We start from the raw sequence: 19,666 nt of genomic DNA on the forward strand, positions 1-19,666 counted from the left end.
CTTTTAATTAACGACAATTATAGTCTTAATACAGTGCAATGAATTTGGATAGAAAATTGCGGACTCAGTGGATTTAATTTAATTAATTTGCCGGAAAGCTTTTAACATTGCATTGGTATATAAACAGTAAACACTTGATTAAGACAACATATTAATTTAACATTGTAATTGTTCTGTGGGCGGAAGAACATTTTTATAATATAGATTCTTAATTATTAATTTAATAATTTACACCATGATTGAATCTTATAGCGTTTTTTATAATGTAGATGGCCTCCATTATAGATAATAATGAATTATATTTGTATATTTTTAGTTCAGTTTCTGTTTTCCTTCAGTTTATATTTGGATTTTTAAGATAAAGAACAATATAAAAAAGTAATACTTAACCCTAAATTACTGATTAGAAGATGTCAACCATTCAAATGATTTTATGGTTATGTATCATGTCAATAGCATATTTTACTAACCGATCTTACCGGTAGGTGGAAAATTATCGTTTTGAAACTTTTCAAATCGTAAATTATCTTTAAGGCAAACTTCGCACGGGAAAATGTCTGTTGACCTTAAATTAGCTCTTATCTCAATAGAGAGAAAATTTAATTTTGCTAGTTTATATATATTTCATAATTTATTACATGTTTAAATATGACTTAATTTAAAAAAAATCTATTAATAATGTTACATAATTTTAATCCTCTAACTTCTTCAAGACTTCAACCTTTTTTAAAGAAAAATATTAGGCAAAAAAGACGTTCTAATATTATTGAATTGTTTCTTCACCGCCTCTTTGTCTATTCTTTAAATGCTTAAATAAAACAATTTTATTTTTAATAAGATTAAAAAAATATAATATTACAAAACTTTTATACTAAATTGATATATTTTTGTTTAAGAACAAGATGAATATTTTGTATATCTATTAAAATTAATTAGTATATTTAAAATGTATTGTTAGGTCATAACTCAATTTTACAACATTTTCTCATAACATTTATGTGTTATCTCGCAGCCGATTAGTTCGTATTAAGTAGACGACGCCTATAATAAGCAAAAGAGACTCATTTATGACTGTCCGTCAAAGATTGTGAAAGAAAGTTATAAAGACCTATATTTAAAATTCATTTAAAATTAAGAGTTAACAACATTTGTGTTTTTAACTTTTGGGGAAATTTTGGATGAGTAATGCTACATTTACACTATTTTTTTCACCATTTTGTAACATCATGATGTGACATATGTTATAATCACATAATTTTATTATAATATTAAATTTTATGTTAAAATTTAAAATAATTAAAAATTTATATGATGTGATATATGTCATATCATGATATAATAAAATTGTGTAAAAGAATGATGTAGCTGTAACATTACCCAATTTGGATGGTCTAAACCCACGACGTTGTAAAAGCAAAGTGAAACTGACCGAAGAGAAACCAAACAGATTTGGTTTTACTTTTGAGCCTCAAGAGTCAAGACGCAAGACTTAACTTACTGAGATAATAGACAATTAGAAAGTCACCACGGGCGGCTTTCCCTCAACCGGACACAACAAATGGACATCATATAAGCCCCACGCGCTCTTCAAGAACAAAAGTTTCACGAACTAATAACAAAACTACTTGCCAAGTTTTCTTCGGTGTTTAGAATTTGACTTATCAAATTATTATTCATTTGGATAAGATTTTAATTCCATTATATAATTACTAAATTTACAAGTTGATATCAATTCAAATAAAAAAATAGAGCTTAAATTCTTCTAGATCCTTATATTTTTGAATAATTTTTTAGTTATCCTTTGTTTATTCAGCTTTAATTTAATTTTTTTAACCAATTTCTTATATTCTGTGATATTAATTTCATCTAATTTTATCTATACATTTTAAGACTTATGAGACACATGGCATGTATAAGAACAAGACATTATTGCCTTTTAACTTGAAATGAATTTTTTTTTAATAACCGGCGTGTTCGGACAGTTTGTGCATACTTTAATTAATTCTAAAATTCATTAAACATCTTATAAATTTAAAAGACCAATAAACCACAATATTAATAGATAGATAGCCCAAGATTTGAATAAAAAAACTAAAAAAATGAGTGATCTCATTGACTGCACCAATCACTTGGAGTTAGCTTAAAATGAATTTGTGTTATTAAAACTATTACTATCTATATTTTATAATATTTAAAATTAAATAATATTTAACATGAGGTTTGAGGGAATAAAATACGTTTTTTATTTCAATTTTGTCATACAATGTCTTTATAACATTGCGTTGCTTACTTAAAGGGAAATTGAATTTGTATTATTATATTTAAAAAAAAGAATTATCTAATTTTGGAGTGTTGCCACTCGCCTTGAGGAGAGTTAGGTGAGCAGAAAACATTTCCTCTCTACAAAATGCCAACAAAAAACAGTTTTAGTTAACTTGTAAACTCAGTACGTTAACCCTGGTTCTAGTTATTAACCACAGTTAACTTGTCTGGTTAACGACTACCTTATTTTGCATTAAGGAGACCCAATAATCTCGCGAGACTTTAAAAAAGTATCGCGATAAGGAAAGCAACAGTTTTGCATGATAAAAAATGGGTTAAAATAATGAGAAAGAGAATTAATAAATAGATACTTTAATAAAAATAAAATAAAATAAATGGTTCCTTAAAGATCTTTGTTGTTTTGCTGGCTTCTGAAGATACACAGAGTTTCTTCAGATCCGAAGAAAAGGTAAAAATAAAAATAAATAAATACAATAAACCAACAAAAGCAGAACCAGAAAAAGTAGTACAATTAATTACTACAGCACTTAATAACTGTGATTAGTACTAATCAAGCTTATATTTTGATTGAATTTTCGTTTTCTTTGTTAAGAAGGGTATTGCTTTTGGACTCTTGCATGATCCGAAAAGGTGCCTTCTTGTGAGTGTGAGTGTTGTTGTTGTGTGCGCTCTTTCTATCTGCTTTGATTGAATCTTTGAACAACGCCAACGAAAAGATTCATCTTCAAAAGGGATTTTTATTAACTGATTTTGAGGAGATTTTCAAGGCCGTGATTTGTGTTTAGTTAGTTACTGATATATAAGTGAGTCAGTCAGGAATTGTGGGTAGATCTTTTGATTTTGTAGCTGTGTTTGGTTGATTAAGCAAGATTTTTTTCTTTAACTTTGTGAAGCCAGAACTCACTTACTGAAGTTTCAAGGAAGAATTAAAAGATATATGAAGGTTTATTGAAGGATTTTTTGGTTGGCAATGTTGAGAGTATATGGAATTACAACTTTCATCTCTGGCTGCTGGTTTTGGTGTATTATAATATATATGTATCTTTGGGCTCTTTCACTTTCTGCGGAGATATGGCATAAAGATTCCAAATTATTTTTATAAGGTAAGAATTACATGAGTTTACTTCATTACTTTGAACCCATCATTGGTTTTTTTAATTGAGTCCCTAAAATGTCTAATTTGGTAACCTATCTGGTTTGTGCAGTGTTCTTCAAGTGAGGTAAAGAAGAAGGGATTTTAATATATGCAGCAGTGGTGGAGATGATTACTTTTATGGAGTCAAAAGAGAAAATAAAAGAGGTTGACAAGTGCTTAGACTCTCAGTTATGGCACGCCTGTGCCGGAGGCATGGTGCAAATGCCCCCAGTGAACTCGAAAGTCTTTTACTTTCCTCAAGGGCATGCAGAGCACGCCTGTGGGCCGGTTGATTTCAGGAGCTGCCAAAGAATTCCACCTTATGTACTCTGTAGAGTCTTAGCTATCAAATTCATGGCTGATCCTGAAACTGATGAGGTATTTGCAAAAATTAAGTTGATTCCAGTTAGTAATGAACCTGATTTTGATGATGATGGAATTGTTGGAATTCATAACACTGAAACACAAGATAAACCTGCATCATTTGCGAAGACCTTGACTCAGTCAGATGCTAATAACGGTGGAGGGTTTTCTGTTCCAAGGTATTGTGCGGAGACAATCTTTCCCAGATTAGATTACTCTGCTGATCCCCCTGTACAAACCATTCTAGCTAAGGATGTTCATGGTGAAACATGGAAATTTAGGCATATTTATAGAGGGACACCTAGGAGGCATTTGTTGACAACTGGGTGGAGTACTTTTGTGAATCACAAGAAGCTTGTTGCGGGAGATTCAATTGTGTTTTTGAGGGCGGAGAATGGGGATCTTTGCGTTGGAATTCGCCGTGCAAAGAGAGGGATTGGAGGTGGACCGGAGGTGTCTTCTGGGTGGAATGGAAACTGTGTTGCGCCTTATGGAGGGTTTTCGGCGTTTTTGAGGGAGGATGATAATAAGTTAATGAGAAATTGTAATGGAAATGTTAATGGATCAAATTCGAATAACGGGAATAATTTGATGGGGAAGGGGAAAATGAGGCCTGAATCTGTTATTGAAGCTGCAACGCTTGCTGTCGGTAGGCAGCCCTTCGAGGTTGTGTACTACCCTCGAGCCAGTACACCGGAGTTTTGTGTGAAGGCTTCAATGGTGAAAGCAGCATTGCAGATCCGGTGGTGTTCTGGAATGAGGTTTAAGATGGCCTTTGAAACGGAGGATTCTTCACGAATAAGTTGGTTTATGGGAACTATATCTTCTGTTCAGGTTTCTGATCCACTATACTGGCCTGATTCACCTTGGAGGCTTCTCCAGGTAAAGTCATCTCTCTTGATCAGCAATCCGCATAAAATAGATACCATGAAATTTGGGATATGCTTGTGAAATTCTTTTGTCATTCTTGTTATTATTCTTTACAACTTTTTTCTGGTTCCACTGAAACTTTTGAATTCCAAATACTCTGCTAACAATTCGATTTACTATAGGTCAGTAATTAAATTTTATTTTCACTTCTGTTCTTCTTTGCTAAGTTCCATCTGTTCACAGAAAGTTGCTGTTTTTTTTTCTCCTTCTTCTTTGCTCTGTTATTTCCCGGATTATTAATGCATTGGTTCACACTGATCTTTTTGAATATGAATGTGGACTTAAGATGGATTTGCTGACTGAAGTTGTCTAGGATAACTAGTTTTTATCCCTTATTAAGCAATATGTGGTATAGCTTTTAATATATGTCATTATATTTGGGTCTTGTCTAGGCAAGATTCATGATGCCACTCCAACATAACTTTCTTTTTCAACTGTATACTGAAAGGTATAATCTGTTCAATCGGATTAGGTTACTAATTGTATACTTATGAACTTTCTGATTTTTCTCCAGATCCCGTCAAATATTTCTGAAGACGTGTTCACATTTGCTTTTCTTGGTTGACATTTTTCAAATTGGTATTTAGTTTTGATAAATCCTATATCTGGAAGATTTTCTTCTCTCTTTTTGTTTTAATTCCCTTTTTAGTAGAGTCTTGCCTTCAATATCAATTTTTGTTTCCTTAATTTCTTTTTCTGGATTTTTGGTTGCCCTTTTTGACAATGTGTTCTAATTTGTTGAAGTTCATGTGGTGCAGGTTACTTGGGACGAGCCTGATTTGCTCCAAAATGTGAAGCGTGTCAATCCGTGGCTGGTGGAATTGGTATCAAACATGCCCGCGATCCATCTATCCCCCTTCTCACCACCAAGGAAGAAGTCGAGACTGCCACAACACCCAGATTTCCCCCTTGATGGCCAATTGCAAATGCCAACATTTTCTGGCAACCTCCTTGGGCCGAACAGCCCCTTTGGGTGTCTACCCGATAACACTCCTGCTGGCATGCAGGGAGCCAGGCATGCTCACTATGGTCTATCCATAACGGATCTCCACCTCAATAAACTACAGTCAAGTCTGTTTACAGCTGGTTTCCCACCACTTGATCGTGCTGCTGCAACCATGAGAGCCTCCAATAGCCCAATCATCCAGAAGCCTAGCATGAGTGAGAATGTTTCTTGCTTGCTAACCATGGCACATTCTACCCAGACTTCAAAAAGAACTGATGATGTAAAGACACCCCAGCTTGTACTTTTTGGCCAACCAATACTAACGGAGCAGCAAATGTCTCTCAGCTGCTCTGGTGATACAGTTTCACCGGTTCTTACTGGAAATAGTTCATCGGAAGGAAATTTAGATAAGATGGCAAATTTTTCCGATGGTTCTGGATCTGCAATTCATCAACAAGGCCTACCCGAGCGCACATTCTGTGAAGGGTTCCACTGGTATAAAGATAATCACCAAGAATCCGAACCCAACTTGGAGACCGGTCACTGTAAAGTTTTCATGGAATCAGAGGATGTAGGTCGCACTCTTGACCTCTCGTTACTCACGTCTTATAATGAATTGTACAGAAAGCTTGCTGACATGTTTGGTATAGAAAATTCCGAGACACTTAGCCATGTTCTCTACCGAGATGTTACAGGTGCAGTCAAGCATATTGGAGATGAACCATTCAGGTAGCAATTCATTTGCCTTTCTTTTTGAAATGACACATATCCCCAGAAAATATTGTGTTTTGATTAGTTTCTTTTTGTTGTTGCAGTGACTTCATGAAAACAGCTAGGAGGTTGACAATTCTAATGGATTCAAGCAGTGACAATGTAGGAGTATAGAGTAAAGGACTAAAGTACGGTTTCAATTGTACAGCTGGTTGATTGAATCTTTTGTTCCCTGCTGACTTTTTTTTAGCTTCTTGCTCTGCTCCATTTTTTGGACGTTCTAGCTAAATCCTCCATGAAACTCTTGTTTCTTTTAATTTCTCTAAATTAATAGTTGGCTTCTGAAACTTCCTTTCATTATCATATAGGCCACTCAATTTTTTTTTTTGGTTGTTTCTACTCTTTTTCCTTTTGCAGGCAAAGCCTGTCTATACTTAGATGTTTGTAGGATATGGCCTATGTACTAAAAGTATCTTCCAAGTAACACTAGCCTTTTGTTCTGTAACTTTGATTCAGAAATGAAATAATTTTTTCTTTGTCACTTCAAATAGCAGATTTATGATTAACAATGAGAAAAAACCTGAAAGAAATACCATATAAATGGCTGAACTTATGTCAAGTCATTTTCAATTCTGTATATTTAATGGTTGTCATTTTTACCAAATCTCTGTTGTTTGAGAATGAGAAAAATGTTACTAACTCAAGCTACACAGAAAAATAAAATAAAAAAGGGTAATTAATTCAATGCTACCAGCTAAACTCTTTGACAAAGGTGTAACAAATAGTTGGATAAATCCATTCAAAATCTTTGTCAAATGTCATTGTCAATGAGAAATCTTTGATTAAATTTTGACTAATTACCTCTTTGGTTTTGTTTTCAGTTTGCACACGACAGCAGCAAAAACAGAAGCAGATTCTCATCATCAACAGGGATTCTCTTCTCAACCACCACCAGTAAAAACCCACCCCCATTAGAAATTTTAATTAAATATTTTTGTTTCCAAACCTGAAGGCGCAAGTGTAGGATTTGTTAATTTGATTTAATAAGGTTAAGCATCGGGATTGTCAAAAACACAACACATTCTGTAAGTTAAAGAAGGCGCACGTGGGGAGTGTTGGAAGGAGGAGGGAGGGTCAGGGACCCAACATCAAACAATAATGGATTCACGTGTGGCCAACGTCGCCTTCATTTTGCATGTGTTGCGCCGTTTCGATGACACCACTGTTTTCTTTGACTTTGCTTTTCCCGAAAAAATATTTTTCATTTTCGTTTTCACTCGTTACTTGTTTAGTCGATTTAAGTAAATTGAAGATGGAACATCCATAATTTAAAAAAAGAAAAAGAAAATTGCAAGTAAATTTACAGTCACCATGGACCATGCATTGCGACCAGATCCTTAGTGAGATTATGTGAAATTTGCTGAAACCGTTTGATCAACGCATTCTTCTTTTTCACAATTTTATTTGTTTTTTTAAAATTGTTTTTAATGTTTTTGTGTACTTGCAGAAACATCAGTATTCATCTATCTCATGCAGTGTTCCCTTAATAACCAATCCATGTTCTTCAACCTTTTACATTATTGGATTAATTTCATTAATTTTCTGGAATAATAATTACAGCCCCAAATGGGTCAAAGCACAGAGGGGACAAAAACCTTTTCCAAAGCATTGTTTTATTAACAATAAATGGCTTAGTTTTCAGTTCCCTGTTTCCACTAAATATGCCATGGATTCTACCCAGAAACATAAACTAATTAAATTAAAACAGCGGCTTAATTATTAAATAAAACAAAGGGCGGGGTTGGTGTTAATTAATTAATTAATGAAAGTTTTAGCTTTAAAATTACGTCAAGCAAGAAACACACAAAAAGGTTAAATATAAGTAGTTGGTAATGTTGAAAGATCCAAGTCACGGGAAATGAGGCACGCTCCATGCAACAACTACGTCACCAACATTCAATTCCTTTGCCTTCTTTGTCTTGTCTTTTTTGACTTTTCTTTTAAACTCTCTTCATTTTCATTTCAATATATTACCTCGATTCCTTCTTCTTTGTAATTAATCTCATTTTCAACTACAATATCATAAGCTTTGAATGCGTACAGTAATGGTTTTAGTTTTAATTGGCTAGTTTTTTACATTATTTTCTGAGTCCAATTAAGATGTTCTCAAATTTCAGAGTTTTGGTCAAATCTTCATATATAATAGTGGTTTATGGAGAATCAAGACTCTGTATATAATAAATTAAAGTACTTTTATCGTTGAGGGTTTACTCTTATCCAGTATTTTCACAGTTTTTTTTAAGAAGTTTTGGTTCAAAGTTGGCATATTAACTGAGCTGGTAAAATGAGTTGCTCTGCAGCAATCTGTTGCCCTTGTTTTCATTTATTTCGCAGTGAAAAGAAAATCCATTACTTTACTTGCATTAATAAATGGAGTTTCATTTCATAATTGATATTAGTACTACATTATCATATATATTATTGTATCAAAGAAGATTGAATGACGTTTAACCCCAATCTATCAGAAAAAGGATAATTCTCCTGTCTTAGTTTCAGAAACGCCCAATGTTACTCCCATTTTTTCGAATTCAAACCTTAAAACTAGGGCTTCGTTTGTTTCAGTTTTAAGAATACTATTATTAGTATTCCCAAAAAAGTTAAACAGTAAAATGTCATTATTCTCAAAATATTATTCTATATTTTCAATTTCTTTTAAACCTCCTAAATTTATTAATTTAACTAAACACCCCTAAATATTTTTTTTAGAAATTGCAAAGACACTCTGGCCACCCTCCGGTGGTGGTGGCCGACTGTCCGTATTTGAGGGTGGGTTGGGGGTATTTTTGTTAACTTTTAATGTTTTACTATAGGGGTGTTTTGTAAATAAACAAATATAAGGGGTATTTTATAATTTGTAAATCCTACATCGTAATACCCGCCCAATTCAACTTTTTTTTTAACTTTTTAAAAAAAACTTTTCCCAAAAACGCAAAAATGTGAACCAAACGAAGCCTAGGTGTTTCTGAAACCTAGAGGGGAACTGTTACTTTCACAAAAGGTTAGGGTAAAAAATGTATTTCAGCCTTTGGAAGAATGATATGATAAATGGTTGTGTTTGGTAGAGTATTCGGAGTAATATTTTTGAAAAAGTTAAATTGGGTTGTTATTACGAGAATAAGATTTGATTTTGAAAATGTATTTGGTAAGACTTCGTTTGGCTCACATTTGGGAATACTATTATTAGTATTCCCAATAAAGTTAAACAGTAAAATTGTAAAAACTCACAATATTATTCAACTTTTTTAAACCCCTAAATTTGTTAATTTAATTAAATACCCCTAAATATTTTTTTAGAAATTGCAAAAAAACCCCAACAACCCATACTTACCAGATTCCGGCCACCAACGTCAGAAAATGGCCGGAATCTGGTATAATGGCGCACTACCGGCTGAATCTAGCCGGTAGTGTGCCGATCTAACCTTTTTCGGCCAGATCCATGATGGATCTGGCAAGAAAATGCCAGATCTAAGGCCAAAGATTTGGCCGTTGACGGCCAGATCTAAAGGCCAAAGATTTGGCCGTTGACGGCTAGATCTTTTGCCGTAGCCAGTCATCAACGACGGCCAACACATGGTCATCGTTGACCATCAACGACGACCGTATCTTTAGCCGTCATTGACGAGCAAATACGGCCAGATCTGGCCGTCAATGGCCAGATCTAGCCATAGATCTGGCTTTTACTGGCCAAATCTATCGTGGATCTGGTCGGAAAAGGCCATATCGGCGCACGACCTGTAAGATCCAACCGGTCATGCGTCGATACGACGACTCCGGCCACCCTCCGGTGATGGTGGCCGACTGTCCATATTTAATGGGTGGGTTGAGAGTGTTTTTGTTAACTTTTAATGTTTTATTATAGGGGTGTTTAGTAAATAAACAAACATAGGGGGTATTTTTATTAATTTCCAAATCCTACATCGTAATACCTGCCCAATTCAATTTTTTTTTTAGCTTTTTTCAAAAGACTTTTCCAAAAAGTGTAAAAAAGTGAACCTAACGGAGCCTAAATTTTTTGAAAGCATTTTCTAAAAGATTATTTTTTAATCCCCTACATTTGTTAATTTAGCTAAACACCCCCTACAATAAAAGTTTTAAAATTAACAAAAACACCCCCATCCACCCATTAAATACTAGTAGTCGGCCACCACCGCCGAACGGTGGTCGGAAGTCGCTAGAATGGCGTACGACCAGCTGGATTTGGCCGATAGTGCGCCAATATAGGTTTTTTCGACCATATCTATAGCCAAACATCTGGCCGTTGATAACGACCATATCTTGGCCATCGTTGACAACCAGATATGGCCAGATATGGCCGTCCACGGCTAGATCTTTGGCCATAGATTTGACCTTTGTTGGTCAGATCTATGGTGGATCTGGTCGGAAAAAGCCAGATCGGTGCACCACTAGCCACATCCAGCTGGTCGTGTGCCATTCTGGCATATTCTGGCTACCTTCCGGCGATGGTGGCCGGCTATCAGGAATATGTGTGTGGGTGGGGGTATTTTTATCAATTTATAAGCTTTTTATTGTTGGAGGAGTCGAATAGAATATGATTGTATTTTGAGAATATTGAAACAAATATATGTATTTTGAATAGGATTAGATAGGATAGTATTTTGAATAGGGAAACAAACACAGCCTAAATATTTGCAGAATCTAAGGTTGTGTTTGTTTTATTATTTTGGGTAGGATTTTTGAAAAAATTGAGTTGGGTAGTTATTACGAGGTAGAATTTGAAAATGAACAAAAACACCCCATAGGTTTGTTAATTTAGCTAAACACCCCTACAGTAAAACATTAAAAATTAATAAAAACACCCTTACCCACCCACCCATTAAATGTCGACAACCGGCCATCACCGCTAGAGGGTGATCGGAAGTTGCCGTAATGACGTACGACAGATTGGGTCTGGCTGATTGTGCAATCAGTCGTGCACCAATGTGACATTTTCCAGCCAGATCCATCGTAGATCTGGCTGGAAAAGGCTAGATCTAGCCATATTTAGTTGTCAACGACGGCCAAAGATATGGTCGTCATTGATAACCAGCTACTGCCAAAGATCTGGCCGTTAATGGCTAGACCTTTGGCTATAGATCTGGTCTTTCCTGGCTAGATCCATAGTAGATCTAGCTGGAAAAGGCTAGATCGGTGCACTACCGGCCAAATCTAGTCAGTAATATGCCATAAAGCTAGATTTCGACTACTTTCCGATAGTGGTGGCCAGAATCTAGCAAATGTGGATGGGTGAGGGTGTTTTTGTTAATTTAAAAACTTTTTTTTGTTGGAGGTGTTTAGTTAAATTAAGAAACCTAGGAGGCTTAAAAATAATTGAATATAATATAGAATTTAATTTTAGAATAGGAAAACAAATATGTATTTTGGATAAGATTTTTAAAACCCAAAATAGAGAAACAAACATACCTTGAACTCATCTCTCTTCATTCCATGTGCATCTTCCCTCTTTATTATTTTATATTGAACTCATAAAATGTTTCAAAACTATCTGGGCGCGTTTGGTTGGGGCTTATGTGGAATTACTAGGGTTAAGTCATCTTATATTACTTGATTATCATGTTTGGTTGTCAAGTACTGTAAGATACCGATAACCTTCAAATACCAATAGTGGTTACTATTGGTAATATTGGAGGTAATCTGATTACTTCCATTTTCTTATGTATTCTAAGATTACTGGGATTATCTTTTTTTTTATTTTTTTGTTACAATTTTATCCCTTATTAATAAAATTTTAGGACAATAATGCCTTAATTTTTTAATTTGTTTACATGAATATGGCTTTTACTATTTCACCCCAATTAATTAATTTTTTGGACAAAATTACCCTTAAATTCAAAACAAATTGCAGCCCACCCAAGTCACCACCCCCACCCACCTGCCGCCATCACCGTCATTGGAACGGCGCACGAAAGGTTGAAAATGGCCGTCGTGCGTCGATATGGCCATTTCTGGCCAGATATCTTGCTGGAAATGGCCATACGATGCACAGAGGCCATTTCCTGCCTTCCGTACGCCGTTAGGTTGCTGGTGGCCTGCAGTGGTTGCCGACGGCTGGCAGTAGCTAGGTTGGTGGGAGTGCTTTGTATATTTTTCAAACTTTTATTATGGAGTTGTTTTCACTAAGTTTTTAAATGCAAGGGGGCTATAATAATCCAAATAATAATCAATATTAAAAAAAAATAATAATAATATTTAATTAGAGGACAATTCAGTAATTTAAATAACATACCCACCAATTTATTCATCCCAACCAAACATATTAATATAACATACCCACCAATTAACCAAACACATTTTCCTAAAGATTCATAGTAATCTTCAGGGGGCGTTTGGTTGGGGGTTATTGGAGATTACTGGAGTTAAGTCATCTTATATTACTTGATTACCATGTTTGGTTGTCAAGTAATATAAGATATCAGTAATCTTCAAATACCAATAGTAACCACTATTGGTAATATTGGAGGTAATCTAATTACCTCCATTTTCTTAAGTATTCTAAGATTACCAAAGTTATCTTTTTTTGTTAAATTCTATCCCTTATTAATAAAATTTTAGGACAATAATGCCCTTATTTTTGAATTTATTTACATGAATATGGCTTTTACTATTTCACCCCAATTAATTAATTTTTCGAACAAAATTACCCTTGAATTCAAAACAAATTGCAGCCCACCCAAGCTACCACCCCCACCCACCCACCGCCAGCAACCATCGCCGCAGTCAGCCGTCGTCGTCGTTGGAACAGCCCACGAAAGGCCAAAAATGGCCGCTGTGAGCCGATATGGCCATTTCTAGCCGTCGACAGTCAGATCTGCCACGTCTGGCCATTTCCAGCCAGATCTTTGGCCGAAAATGGCCATACGGCGCACAGAGGCCATTTCTTGCCTTCTGTACGTCGTTAGGTTACCGACTACCGGCTGTGGTTGTTGGCGACCGGCAGTGGTTAGGTTGGTGGAGGTGCTTTGTTGATTTTCTAAACTTTTATTATGAGGTTGTTTTTGCTAAGTTTTTAAATGCAAGGGGGTTATAATAATCCAAATAATAATTAATATTAAAAAAATAATATAATAATAATATTTAATTAGAGGACAATTTAGTAATTTAAATAAGATACCTACCAATTTATTCCTCCCAACCAAACATATTAATATAACATATCCACCAATTAACCAAACACATTTTCCTAAAGATTCCCAGTAATCTTCAAAGTAATCTAACTTTCCAGTAATCCAACATTCCCTGAACCAAACGCCCTCTCAAGGTAATATAACTTTTTAGTAATCCAACATTCCCTAAACCAAATTCCCCTCTGAATAATTAGAAGAAAAAGGCAAAGTGATTACATGAGTCAGGGATGATCAGGAAGCGTCTAATAGATGCAAGATCATTATTAGGGACCCACTTTTTGTCAAAGTTTTTTTTAATTACGAAGTCGCAATCAACCTTCATGCTCAAATCTAATATGTTGTTGTCTCATGGAAGCTTTTCTCCTTAAATATCGGCTTAAATGTCTATTAAACTAGGTGGTACTTCCGGTGGCATTAATACACAACTTTACTTTGCAATGGATACACTCTGCCTTTTTGGTACCATTAGGGAATACTACCTCCCTGAACTTCGTCCATACCACTGATGTCTTTTTTTTTTTTTTTTTTTTTTTTGAATTGGATTTTCATTCATCACCATTATCTAGGCTACTAATACTTTGCTCCGTATTGTTGTGGTTCATTCAAGTTAAGGTTACCGTCAGGTGTATTGGTAATGGTATCTTGTATTATAGGGGTAGTTGAGGAATTACCCTCCATTTACAAACCTATAAATGGAAAAAAAAATCAGCAATTTAATGCAAAACCAATATTAAATGTAAAACTATTACATGCACCACATCTAACCAATACATTATACATTGCACACCAATATTAATTGTCACCAATACATCCCAACATTCATTTATTCTTTAATTAGAGATGTTGGTTGAAGAATTAAATGCTCTATTTATTCATTCAAACCCATTTATTCTTTAAATGACTTTGTAGAATTATATGTCTTATGCCTATTTACTCTACTACATAAATTATAATGTCTTTAATACAATTTAGAATTATATGTCTTATGCCTATTTATTCTACCAAATTAAAGATTCCTTCAAAACAAGCAAACCCCCTACTAGCTAGTGTAAGAGATTTCAACCGTGAAGACTTTTTACTGCCCTTTACCCTTTTGCAATTTAATATATAACAAAGCCCCTTTACCCTTTTGCAATTTACTCTTCATTGGCATCACTGCCCTTTACCCTTTTGCAATTTACTCTTCACTGCCCTTTACCCTTTTGCAATTTAATATATAACAAAACCCCTAGTCCCCATCACCAAATGCACAACCACAACCACAAACAAATTTATAAATTGCCCTTTTGCTATTTACTGTAAAACACATCCCCACAAGTACAAGTCCACAACAACAACCATAGTCCACAAACAAATTAACAAACTACTTTGCAATTTCAATTTTCATGTAAACAAACGTCCCACAAGTCCACAACACAACCAGAAATAAATTTAGTAAAGCAATTTAAACAAACAATGAAACAAACTATCCTACAGGCTACATCATACTGCTCTTCAGTCTTCACAAACAATACACAAACGGTTCTTGTATGGGTTTTATAGCAACACCACGACCACAACAGGACCCTGATACAAGATTCCCTGAATTGTTTCATTGGAAAAAGCCCCTTGTTACAGGCAAATAATTCATGAAAATGATTCAATCATGACAAACAACTTAAAAAACCAAAAGAAGTAGAATTCACCACAAAAATCATTGAGCTTAAAGGATTGATGACAAAACCTCACCTTAAGGAATAAAAGAAGGCTATAAATTAATAATCCTGTTCTCGCCATACCAGCTTTACAGTGAAAAACGACCACATTTAAAATGTCTTCTTTCAACCACGAGTAGGCACTTTGACAAAATGATGATATAAGCTGAATAGGGGTCAGTTATGGTCATCAAAAGGGAAGCATGCAACTTGCAAACATTCGGACAAATCATATATAAAACAACTGGAAAACTATATTGTGCATTAGTTGATAAACAACACATAATCTAGATTTGTCAATTTCTTGCACAATCTTTACTGATCATAATATTCAAAACTCAGCAACACAACAAGGTAACCTACCAATACTTGTGGAATCGACGGTCGACGGCGTCGCAGATCAATTTCACGACGAACAGAGAAAACAATAGGAATCGCGGCCCAACATCAGCCAGACTTCAATGGGTCTGACGACGACAGCTCTGCGATGCAAATCCGATGAAGAAGACGTTGTTGACAGCGAAGACTTGATGGTGACTGGGAGGTGTGTTGGTGCTGCCGACAAACTGTGATGAATTTTACGGCAAATGCCAAACTGTCGTGGTTTTAGGGATTAAAAAATCGGGGGGGGGGGGGATTTTGTCATTTTTTAAAAATTTTGTTGTTAAATTTTCATTTTAATCCCCTGTACTTCAAAAAACCCCCTATTTTTTCGAGCCAAGCTTGGCTCGTGAGCCTAACGAGCCGAGCTAAGCATAGCTCAAACTCGGCTCGTTCTGTCTCATGAATCGAGCCAAGCCAACTCGTTATCTGACAAGTCGAGCCGTTAACGAGTCGGACTCGAGCTGAGTCGCGAGCAGCTTGGCCCGTTAAGTACTCCTAGATCTGGCTGTTGACGGCCAGATTTGACACGTCTGGCCGGAAATGGCCATACAGCGCACGAAGACCATTTCCTGCCTTCCGTGCGCCGTAAGGTTGCTGGCTGCCGACGACCGACAGTGGCTGGGTTGGTGGGGGTACTTTGTTGATTTTCTAAACTTTTATTTTGGGGTTGTTTTTACTAAGTTTTTAAATACAGGGGGGTTATAATAATCCAAATAATAATTAATATTAAAAAATAATATAATAATAATAATAATATTTAATTAGAGGATAATTCAGTAATTTAAATAACATATTCATCAATTTATTCCTCCCAACCAAACATATTAATATAACATACCCACCAATTAACCAAATATATTTTCCTGAAGATTTCAAGTAATTTTCAAGATAATCTAACTTTTTAATAATTCAATATTTCTAATAAGTTAACATTCTCTAAATCAAATGTTTCCTAAAAGTAATCTAACTTTTTATTAATCTAACATTTCCTCAATCAAATCTCGCAGGAGTAATTAGAAGAAAAAGGCAAAGTGATTACGTGAGTCAGGGATGATCAGGAAGCGTCTGATAGACGCAAGATCATTATCAGGGACCCACTTTTTTGTCAAAGCTTTTCTTAATGTCGTAATCAACCTTCAGGCTCAAATCTAAAAATTAAAGTCTTCTCAAGTAACGACAGAGATTTGTGTGATGCGATGACGTGGGGTATGTAAGACCGCCACGGTTGTTGGTGGTGGCAATTGAATTACGCACACGTACAGCTGGGCAACGCAAAGAGAAGACCGACATCAAATTGACACGTAAAGTGTGATGTGAAAGTGACGTGTCAATGTAACTTGAAGAGATGATGAGATGAGATGACTTATCTTGTTTGTTTGTTGTTTCGTGTACCCTTTAAAACGCTGTCCCGTTGTGGGCCTGGCCTTGTGGGGGATTCTTAGTCTGAGCCAGAATTCTATTAAAGCCACATGGTCCAGGACCTGGACCAGAAACTGTCGGACCTCGCTTATGAGAGTACTCCTCATTCATACCGCATTTAACTTTACAAGAGGAATTTGGATCCTAGTTTGTTTCAGGAATCAGGAAATTCATGGAGAAATTCTAATATGATCATGAAGATGAAGTTGAACTTGATAAACCTTTTTCTTGTTCACTGCCCACAACCTTCATATTTTTTTTTTCTCATGATTTGAGTGTTTAAACTAGTTTACGCACATTTCGATTAATCTCTTGGAATCTTAGAATTATTAACCGGAAAAGAACTCAAGTGACCACCTCTATTAACAACTGAAGAAAGACTTAAACTTCAAACCTCTTGAATAATACATTTAAAAGTTCTTATCAAATCATTTGGTCACACAGGAGTTGGTTTATTGCCCACACAACCTTTTCTCACCTTTTTTTTTTCGTTTATATCAACACATTCACATACACTCACTTTTCAGTTTTATTGATTTTGGGCCTGAGCCCATCTCGCATATGGCAATCCAATATTTTTATGTACTAATGAAATCATCAAACAAATAGATATATATATAATGTCAGTTTGCTCATAAAAATCTTTTCAGTTTTATTGATTTTGGGCCTGAGCCCATCTCGCATATGGCAATCCAATATTTTTATGTACTAATGATAATCACCAAACAAATAGATATATATATATATATATATATATATATATATATATAATGTCAGTTTGCTCATAAAAATCTCTATAAATAGCTTGTTTGTATTGCATAGCTTACAATTTTCTTAATACTCCTTTAATATATATATATTAATGTCATGTATAATTGCTTTATTATACATTAAAGTAGAAGAATTTCGCAAGATTAGAAAAGAAGGGTTTAGGACTTTGTAATTTCTATAATGCTATACATACAAAGTTGACTTTCCGACTTTATACCACAAATTATGTGGTAAAAAATTTGTAATTTTTCTGTTCCTTTTGATAGCGTGATTGATAGGTAACAAAAATCAGTCTTGATATAAAATGTTCATACAATGTGTTAGGATCCCACTTCGGGATCTTATACCCACCAAGTGTGGTACTTAAGCGTAGGGATTCTCCCACCAATTAGATCGGTCTTTTAGGTTAGACTCTCTCTTAGGCTTGAGTTCTAACATTACTTAAGCCTAGGGGCTTGCCCAACTATCAGGTCGGTCTCTTGGGTTGGGCTTTTTTTTGGGGTTTGAGTTCTAATATTGGTGCTTTTCGTTGAGAGTTGGTGTACGGAAATAGCTACCTATGATGGGTGTGAGATCCCAATGTGGGATCCTAACACAATGTGTATTTATATAACATAGCTTGTTTTGTAAAAAAAAATCCCTTTATTAATAATATCTTATAAATTAAAATTTAAAAGAGTGTAATGAGTGTGAGTGATAGTCACAATCACACTGCCATCAAACATACTGCATAGTGGGATAAAGAAACAGGTAGTTTACAAGCAAAATGTATAGCTTATGGTAGTGTGGGTGAAGCGAGCATCTGGAACTCTTTTTTCTTTTTTTCTATGTTCATATTTGCTTTTCCAGAATCCGAATTATTGATCACAGGAAAGAGAACATTCTGGTGGACCAATGTAATAATTTGGTTCCCATAAAAAATCTGCAGTCTCGCAATCAAAACTGGAAAATTTTTAGATTGCTGAGTTTGTAATTGTATCTCTATCCGGGCACTTCAATTTTTAGTCCAAACGATGTGATTTGGGCCTAAAGCTTTGACAATACAAGTTTGAATGGGCTTTTTACTCAGAATCTCCGAGACGGTTCAACTACTTACGGTTTGAAAAAGAATCAACTAATAAAAGATATGATAATTCAAAATATCTCAAATTACGAGAAAAAATGATACCTTATCACGGACTTTTCACACTTGATCACAAAATATATATATACTCGTCTTAATTGATTGGTACGTGACACATTTTGAAAACTCTATAATTATTATATTTTGACATATTGCTTCATCAAATTGCTTTATCTTCATGCATTAGGTTTGTATTTATTACTAATTCTTGGCATGTTGGATTTGTATTAATAATTAATTAAAATTATATTAATGATTAATAATAATACTAATTATATAAGTGCATTACATTGATATTCCAAAAGGTCTAACATAATGACACCTTAGATTTATGATTGTCATGTGGTTAAATTTCATTGGTGATGATGCAGACAAAATTAATTATTGTATGGGTATTTTAAAGTTGGATGTGTGGTTTAATGAGATATTAATGCACTGCATTGATATTCCAGTAATAATAATATATGTGTAGTGCATTGACATTCCAAAGCTGTAACTATTTTGACGCGTTAGATGTACATTAATAACAAGCATACAGATGCATTGGATTGCTATTAATAATTATAGTTTAATGACATCTGTCTAGGATTGCTATTAATAATTATATAGGTGCATTGTATTGACATTGCAAATCTTTATTCGTATTCAATTCGTATTTAATTGTGTTAGCATTTGAAAGGTCTAAATAAGGGGTTATAAAAGGGG

The 19,666-nt window shown here is 34.7% G+C and overlaps 1 protein-coding gene across 2 annotated transcripts; it reads left to right on the top strand.

The window, feature by feature from the left end:
- The first annotated feature begins 2,735 nt into the window (after positions 1 to 2,735).
- LOC116123784 (auxin response factor 18-like) lies at positions 2,736 to 7,515 on the top strand. Of its 2 annotated transcripts, none has more exons than XM_031409518.1 (4): positions 2,736 to 3,386; positions 3,489 to 4,663; positions 5,470 to 6,386; positions 6,473 to 6,749. In XM_031409518.1, the coding sequence occupies exons 2-4, from the start codon at positions 3,545 to 3,547 to the stop codon at positions 6,540 to 6,542; spliced, it is 2,106 nt and encodes a 701-aa protein (XP_031265378.1). In that variant the 5' UTR covers positions 2,736 to 3,386; positions 3,489 to 3,544; the 3' UTR covers positions 6,543 to 6,749. The 2 variants fall into 2 exon arrangements, with proteins under 2 accessions (XP_031265378.1, XP_031265384.1); XM_031409524.1 differs by lacking the exon at positions 2,736 to 3,386 and adding an exon at positions 7,250 to 7,515 and having other exon boundaries at positions 3,545 to 4,663; positions 6,473 to 6,556.
- The last annotated feature ends 12,151 nt before the right edge of the window (positions 7,516 to 19,666 follow it).

The sequence above is a fragment of the Pistacia vera genome, unplaced genomic scaffold (genome assembly GCF_008641045.1).
Source record: "Pistacia vera cultivar Batoury unplaced genomic scaffold, PisVer_v2 Contig103, whole genome shotgun sequence".
NCBI lineage: Eukaryota > Viridiplantae > Streptophyta > Magnoliopsida > Sapindales > Anacardiaceae > Pistacia > Pistacia vera.

Excerpts from the sequence above, each read along its gene's own strand:
- LOC116123784 (XM_031409518.1), top strand. The coding sequence starts at position 3,545 with ATGATTACTTTTATGGAGTCAAAAGAGAAAATAAAAGAGGTTGACAAG. Across the intron at positions 4,664-5,469 it reads CACCTTGGAGGCTTCTCCAG|GTTACTTGGGACGAGCCTGA; the intron begins GTAAAGTCATCT and ends CATGTGGTGCAG. Across the intron at positions 6,387-6,472 it reads ATTGGAGATGAACCATTCAG|TGACTTCATGAAAACAGCTA; the intron begins GTAGCAATTCAT and ends TTGTTGTTGCAG.